The 8,541-nt window shown below is 46.1% G+C and overlaps 1 protein-coding gene across 1 annotated transcript in view; it reads left to right on the top strand.

Annotated features, from left to right (window-relative positions):
• The window catches only part of csmd2 (CUB and Sushi multiple domains 2), a gene marked incomplete at its 3' end in the record, with an annotated part of 248,131 nt that overhangs the window by 125,739 nt on the left and 113,851 nt on the right, over positions 1-8,541 (top strand). Inside the window, exons 29-31 of the mRNA XM_079522057.1 lie at positions 4,454-4,550; positions 5,234-5,338; positions 5,743-5,861. Coding sequence (XP_079378183.1) covers positions 4,454-4,550; positions 5,234-5,338; positions 5,743-5,861 — 321 coding nt within the window. The remainder of the gene's footprint in view (positions 1-4,453; positions 4,551-5,233; positions 5,339-5,742; positions 5,862-8,541) is intronic.

Raw genomic sequence — 8,541 nt, 5'->3', positions numbered from 1 at the left:
CAAGCTCACGCTCATGCAATCATGAGCTTACAGATTGGCTATTTCCCCCCCGCACGCCAGACCGGCATTGTACAACGGCGCATGAATGTACCGTTATACTTTTCGACGCTTCCCCCATAGTGCAGTGAATTTATTATGCATAATTCGGGTTCTTTGATGTATGTACACACGAGCTCCGCCGCCGTTAGCCCCGGGGCAAGGTCCCCATGCAGCCACGGATCCGCCGTGATGGAAAGTCAGTAGGTTTATAGTCTTTAGCCACGCCGTGGCTAATGACCTGAGTGGTGTCCCTCAGCTATTAGCGCTGCACCTCAGCTGACTGTCCTTGCAGGTCAAACGCGGCAGGTTTGGGACCCACAGGCTTGATCGGCATGCTACGCTACCCACCGAACGGGTGGGAAGGAATCAGAGCAAGAAGGAGAGAAGGGTAGAGCAGAGCATACGTGTGTGCGTGCATGTGTGTGCATGTGTGTGTGTGTGTGTGTGTGTGCGTGTGTGTGTGCGCGCATGTGCGTGTGTCAGAGAAAAGTAAACACCACAACTCACTGACGCTCACATCCACACACTCCTGGCAAGGTTCAGCTCGGCCGTGATATATGGTGTGTTAGCGCGTGTTTGTCAGCTAACACGACACGTATGCTACTCCCCCCCCCGCCCACACACACACACACACACACACACACACACACACACACACACACACACACACACAGCAAGGGTCTCTCTGCCACCTGTGCACGCAAACGGCAAAATGATAATCGGAAAGACTTTTTCACATTTGGCTCAGTATACCTGCAGGTCCAGCTCTCCTCCTATTCCTCCTCTTCCTTATAGTCTCTCTCTCTCTCTCTCTCTCCCTCTCCCTTTCCCTCTCCCTCTCCGTCTCCCTATCTCTCTCTCTCTCTCTCTCTCTCTCTCTCTCTCTCTCTCTCTCTCTCTCTCTCTCTCTCTCTCTCTCTCTCTCTCTCTCTCTCTGTCTGCCCGTTTCCCTTTCCCTGCTGCTGTCCTCCCTCCCTGCCCTCCACCAGCTAGCACAGTCAGACACATTAGATTGGAGTGCAGCTAACACGACACGTATGCTACCCCCCCCCCCCCACACACACACACACACACACACACACACAGCAAGGGTCTCTCTGCCACCTGTGCACGCAAACGGCAAAATGATAATCGGAAAGACTTTTTCACATTGGCTCAGTATACCTGCAGTCCAGCTCTCCTCCTATTCCTCCTCTTCCTTATAGTCTCTCTCTCTCTCTCTCTCTCTCTCTCTCTCTCTCTCTCTCTCTCTCTCTCTCTCTCTCTCTCTCTCTCTCTGTCTGCCCGTTTCCCTTTCCCCGCTGCTGTCCTCCCTCCCTGCCCTCCACCAGCTAGCACAGTCAGACACATTAGATTGGAGTGTCACGATCTAGGAGAGAAGTTAAAGGGGCGAGGTGCCTTGCCGGCACATTTTGCGGCGGCTCCCTATAATGAAAGATCAATCTGTGATCTGCCTCATCTCCCCGGGACTCGCCGGGCCACCTCCACCCTTTTAATTGGCTCGTATCCGATCCATAACCATCAAAGTTGGAGGAGAGAGAGAGGAGGAATGGAACAGGAGGATGAGAGAGAGAGAGAGAGAGAGAGAGAGAGAGAGGACAGGTGCATGGGAAAGTTGAGGGCGAGAGAAGATGAATAGCGTGGGCCGAATAGAAACCAGAGGAGTTTGTGATTTAGCAAAGATTCTAAGCGCCTATGTATGGTGTTTTCTGTGTTCAAAACAAGCAGTTTTGATCTGTGGACTCCCAAGTCCACCCAAATCTACACATTTTCAAAGCCGGACACCCGAGCAAGTGTTTACAATTTACAATTTACAATTTAGGCATTTAGCAGACGCTCTTAATCCAGAGCGACTTACATTAGGCAAGAACAAAAGTATGGGAATACATCACATATATAAAATGCATTTATCAAGAAACATGCGTAAGCTAAGAACGTAACTAGAACATATCTATATAATGACACTATACATATTAAATATACATATATACTATACTATGCTATACATATGTACTATGATGTGCTATGACTACATACAATGCAATTATTGTGCTGTCTACATGACATGCTATAAGTCTGTTTCAAATGCTATCTAAGTCTAAAAAGTGCTATCTAAGGGGGTAGGATAAGTGCTATGGGCCATGATGGAGTCTGAAAAGGTGGGTCTTCAGACTACGGCGGAAGATTGGGAGTGATGCTGCAGTTCTGATTGCAACGGGGAGTGCATTCCACAGTTTTGGGGCCAGAAGGGAGAAGAGTTTGGGACGTGTGGAGCGTTGTCCCGGCGTTTTTAGTGAGGGTACTTCCAGCTTTCCTGCGTTGGCTGATCTGAGTGCGCGGGAGGGTTTGTAGGGTTCAATCATGCTTGCAAGATATGGGGGAGCCATACCTTTGGTTGCTTTGAATGCCAGCATCAGAGTTTTGTATTCTGTGCGGGCAGCGACTGGGAGCCAGTGCAGGGAGCGGAGCAGGGGGGAGACATGTGAGAATTTTGGCTGGTTGAAGACCAGACGAGCTGCGGCGTTTTGGATCAGTTGGAGAGGCTTAAGTGCACATGCCGGTAGGCCAGTAAGGAGCGAATTACAATAGTCAAGTTTTGACAAGACTGTTGTCTGGATTAGGAGCTGGGCTGATTCCTGGGTGAGGAACGGTCTAATTCGTCGTATGTTATAGAGTGTGAACCTACAGGATCGAGTGACAGCTGTGATGTGAGTTTTAAACGAGAGCTGACTGTCCAGGACAACACCAAGGTTCCTGGCTGTTGGGACAGACGTTACCAGGGCGTTGTCTACGGAAATAGTTAGCTCCCGCATAGGGCAGGACTTAGCTGGGAAGAAGAGAAGCTCAGTCTTGTCTGGGTTCAGCTTGAGGTGGTTGGAGGACATCCACTGTGAGATGTCAGCCAGGCATGCAGTGAAGCGCTCTTCCACCTGAGTGGCAGAGGGGGGGAAGGATAGAAACAGTTGTGTGTCATCGGCATAGCAGTGATAGGATATATTGTGAGCAGAGATGATAGTGCCAAGGGATTTGGTGTACAGTGAGAAAAGGAGCGGACCAAGTACAGATCCCTGTGGGACCCCAGTTTGGAGGGTTCGGGGGGATGATAGCAGACCTTTCCAGGAAACCTGGTAGGTCCGGTCGGTGAGATAGGAAGAGAACCACTTTAGTGCTGTCCCGCCGATGCCTAGATCCGCTAGGGTGTCTAGGAGCAGCTGGTGGTTCACTGTGTCAAATGCCGCCGATAGGTCTAGGAGAATCAGGACAGCAGAGTGGGAAGCAGCCTGGGCAGCATGTAGTGCTTCTGTGACTGCCAGCAGGGCAGTTTCTGTGGAGTGTGCCTTCTTGAATCCTGATTGGTTGGGATCCAGCAGGTTGTTCTGTGAGAGATGGAGAGAGAGCTGGTTGGAGACAACACGTTCAATGCTTTTAGACAGAAATGAAAGGAGTGATACCGGTCTGTAGTTCTTGACATCTGAGGGGTCAAGGGTTGGTTTTTTGAGTGTTTGAGAGAGAGAGAGAGAGAGAGAGAGACATGATGGAATGATGGTTTACATTCTACCTTCTCTCTCTTTAGCATCCACTGTCTTGTATACTTGACTCGTTATCTCCCTTTAGCAGGATAGGTAGAAAAAAAAGGCACATTCATTGTTAGACTTTTTTGGAGACAGAGACAAATTATAGCTGAAATAACATCAGGCTGATATAATAATAGGTGATGTACAGTAGCAGACAAATTGCTGTGTATAACATTTCCACTAAACCAGTGGTTTTCAACCCTTTTCATATCAAGGCCCATTATGTATTCAGCATTTGAGTGTACCTAGAGTCTAGACCTATAGGAGGTCTTCTTCAGGGAATGAAGAAGAAGAAGACCTCCTTGGATTCTTGTCAATACATATACAGCATCGTGGCTACGAGTGTGCAGCCTTTTTCTTATTTTTTACTTGTATTGATGTTGGTACCATGGGAGAGATAACAAGCAAACGATCAAAATATCAATTATTCTACATTCTGATGGTGTAGACTTCTTGTAAATGAAGTAATGCAGATGTTTAACAATAATTTAAATCTTGAGAGCGTAAAATGAAACATTTTTTCATTTTACTATCTCGCTGCAGGGGACCACCTGGAACCCCCTCAAGGACCACTGGTTGAAAACCACTGTATTCCTCTGATGCTTTTGTTCTAATTCTGTTCTTTTCCCTCTCTACTTTCTCCTTCGTGTGTGTGTGTGTGTGTGTGTGTGTGTGTGTGTGTGTGTGTGTGTGTGTGTGTGTGTGTGTGTGTGTGTGTGTGTGTGTGTGTGTGTGTGTGTGTGTGTGTGTGTGTGTGTGTGTGTGTGTGTGTGTGTGTGTGTGTGTGTGTTCCTTCCTCCATCCTCCCCCCTGTGCGTATCCCCCCCGCCGCATCCCAGATTCAGGTGATAAGTTTTGTAACCGAGCAGAACTGGGACTCCCTGGAGGTGTTTGATGGAGGGGACAATTCAGACACCATGCTGGGAAGCTTCTCAGGTACTGTGTGTGGGTGTGGGTGTGTGCGTGAGTGTGAGTGTCTAAGTTTCAACTTTTTCCACCTCCACCACTTGACGAAAGTGTTTCTACAGAATTTCAAAAACAATCGCTAACTAAATGTGGAGGATTGGGTACACATGTGAGGCTTTGTAACAATGCTAAGTGGAGCTTCAGGTGCGTAAATGGCACGGGTCACAGTGTACTGCAGTCTGCTTGTCTGCCACGCTTCCGGCAATTACTCAGTGGCACTTTTTTTAAAAGGTTAGATTCCTGCCTGCTGAGCGTTTGTAGAATTCACGGTTCTCCAATAGCGAGGATGCTAACATAGCATTCACATTTTGTCTCTGACTCACTGGACCCAAACTTTAAATGTTGCTTTTACCCCAATACAAAGGGCAGAGAGAGATTAATGCTTGTGCAAACAAACCCAACCAATGAGAGGAGGTAGCTATAAAACCATGTGATCACTTCATCACAGCACGTACGCACACGTACGTGCACGCACGCACGCACGCACGAGCGCACGCACGCACGCACACACACATAGAGGAACGCTCACACAAAAGGTGTTTTGCCTTGTCGGCCGTCAAATGTGCATTTTCTCCTCCATTTAGAGAATTACTTTCTTCATATTTACTGTAAGAATGCTCAGTACTAAACCCACTATTTCTCTTCTCTGCCAGGCACGACAGTCCCAGCTCTCCTCAACAGCACGTCCAATGAGCTCTACCTCCATTTCTACTCTGACATCAGTGTATCTGCCGCTGGATTCAGACTGGAGTACAAAAGTAAGAGTGAAGTGCTTCGCACTATACATCTACAATTTACCCTCACTTATGATTCCAAATGGCCTCACTTTGTCATTTGATTTTGAAAAAGGTAGGTTTCTGTACGAGATCAAGTTCAAACATGACTATTATTCAACATTAATGGGCCCATTGTACAGAGAAGTGACTGACAGCGGTAATGCATTCGTGTATTCTTTTGTACTGCACTCTCCGCCTACTGCTATAAGCGGCTAGCCACGTACCACACACTTATTGACTGACAGACAGACAGACAGACAGACAGACAGACAGACAGACAGACAGACAGACAGACAGACAGACAGACAGACAGACAGTTATAGCTTCGTCACATGCAGTACCTGCCACTAATAAGTACCTCTTGTTGTTCTGTTTCACTTGGTCAGCGGTGTCGCTAACCAACTGTCCAGAGCCGGTGGTTCCTATGAACGGCATCAAGGTGGGGGAGCGTCTTCAGATGAACAACGTGGTGTCATTCCAGTGCGAGCCTGGATACACTCTGCAGGTGAGACCCATGACCTTTGACCTTGCTCCATCCACTCCATCCACACTGTGCTTAACTGTGTGGATGTGCAGCGCTACGTCACATCATTTGGAGCGACGCCCACCCGGAAGGGTTGACTCCCACTTCTAGACCAGAGCGGCCAATGCGTTCCTCCAGGCTTTCATTTTTTGCGCCGACGAAAATGAAAGCCTGGTACCGAGGCTACTGTATGTCAAGCGTGCATGCACCCTCTCTCTCTCTCTCTCTCTCTCTCTCTCTCTCTCTCTCTCTCTCTCTCTCACACACGCGCACATGCACGCAGTATGCACAGCACACAAGTGAGTTAAAACCTTCTTGTGCTCAAATCTAAAAGTTTTCAGGGACCTACTTTTTGCCACAGTTATAAAGCCTTCAGAACTTTTTGATTGAAGCTTCAGACCCAGCTGTGAAAGAATCCTCAAAACCCCAGACGAATAAATGTACTATATCCTCACTTGAACGCTTGAAGACCAGAATTGTCATTGTGTTTTCCCTAACTGTAGATGAATTGCATAGTCATTATTTAGGATAGAAAGTAAGCCAAACTATTAAAGGACCATACCGCCATCGACACATGTCATTGACTATTCATGGCTTTTGCCCTATATTATCCCACTCAGGACGGGAACCCCTTTTGGTGTTTTACTTTAGCTATTGCAACATAGCAGATCTACAAGCTCATATAGTGCGGCACCGAGTGCCACACTACGAGCTTGTAGATCTGCAAATGTTAAATCGTGAAAATGTGGCGCAAATCTTTGAACATATATTCTTTCTTAACTCAAATCTTTGCGTCTGGTGAGGTCCCTGGAACAACATATTTTCAGATGGGGGTCGGCGGCCAATTACATATATTTTTGGGGGTCCTTAACATGAAAATGTTTGAGAATGACTGACATAGAAACATGGGTTTTTCAGAAAACTGTCAGGATTTAGAAGGCATTTGTAGAATCGTCCTCAGGTCTAAATGGGTTATACAGAGGCCATTATTAATTATTTGTTATGTTGTGTGTGTTTACATTTTCTCCAAAGTCATTAAAATGCTATCAAAGGTACCTGAATAAATGAGTCAGTGTTGACTGAACATCATTGCACAGTTAATAAATCATAGATCTTTTCTCGGGGGGACAATTTTAGGCTAGACATTTCAAATCAATCTGCACTTTAAAATGCACTGATACTGTATAAATAATATATGTAACCCAAAAAAATCTCAAGCAAGTTGATTTTCATGTACTTAACATTTAAACAAATGAAAGTATGCTTTTGGAGTAATGTCTATTATATGGTGAGTCATAGTCAATGTGCATTCTTATTACATTCTTCAAAAAATCACACCTGTGTGAAGTGAGGGGCGCTCTATTCATTGTACGTATACTTATACCGACCTTGAAACATACCTTAGTTACATCACCGATAATAGTGGTCCCTTGTTTCCACCGACATGCCGACAGCCGATTTGCTCAGAGACATATGATGTAAATTCTCCATTCATTGTCTATGGCATTTAATGTTTAATGTTCAGACAGAATCTACACTATGGCTGTTTATAGGATGGGCTAGCGTCCCTCAAAAAACAAGCCTTATCTATATTTCTAAATTCCACAAAGAGTGAGCGAGTGTGTCCTTGTGTGTCCTTTATGTATCTCAAGAACCGTCCAACCAATTGCCTTCACATTTGGTGTGTGTATCACTAATGCCCCAAGGGAGTGTGTGTGTGTGATGTCAGTCGGATCAGTGCTTCTCTGGAACTGTCAACTCAGAAAGAAATGACAGCTGTTGCCCGTGAATGACGAATACGGCACCAAGTACTCTGACAATGGGTACTTACGTCAGTTTTAGGCCAGTCAGTGTGACCCAAAATACATTGCAATAGTAATGTGATATAATTTGAATACCCTCCTACATCATATACCAGTAAGACGCCCTGAGTGCTAGAAGTGTGCACTCTTCCGCCTGGGTGACGGCAGACTGCTGGCCATTATATGGAGCGTGTCTTGAGTGTACAGGGTTTGATGAGGTCAGATCAGCATATGGAATGTCATAACAGGAAGGACGGGTGGGGAGGGATCAACATATGGAATGTCAGAAGTCATCTCCATATATAGAGATATAAGGGTTTGATGTTAGATGTAGAGTTGCTGGCCGGCTCAGATCTAGGTGATGATCCAGTCTTCTCCATGTATGGTTATCCAGGGTTAGATGAGGTCAGATCAGGTTAGATTTTGGTCTTTGACCAAAAAATGCACAAGATCTAAGGGTCTCCATGATGTCATGTATGTCACGAGGCGTGACCATATATGACCATATGTTATGAGGTGTCACAAGGTCAGATACATTAACAACCTGTATAAGCCACATTTTTCAAAATTTCATTATGCTTTTAAGTAGCCCAAATGTGCCCAAATGCGATGACCTCATCCCATTTGTGATGACGGCTATGGCCGTTTTAAGCCCAAGGAATGTCTTTCCGGATGAGTTCATTTAACTAGCACTCACTTCAAACGTCCTTTGGGTACCTTTTATGTTCAGGGGTACAGGCAGCAGGAGAAGGTGTTTCTGTAGAGCCTTCCTCAGCACAGTGATAAATCAAAGACAGGTGTCTCAAATGAAGGGGACCTGGGTGAGACACATTATCACTTAAAAATTGAGATGGAGCTCA

This window comes from Electrona antarctica, assembly GCF_951216825.1.
Source record: "Electrona antarctica genome assembly, chromosome: 15".
NCBI classification, from domain to species: Eukaryota; Metazoa; Chordata; class Actinopteri; order Myctophiformes; family Myctophidae; genus Electrona; species Electrona antarctica.
The sequence above is the reverse complement of the archived record's forward strand: the minus strand, read 5'-3'. Positions and strand labels throughout refer to the sequence as shown.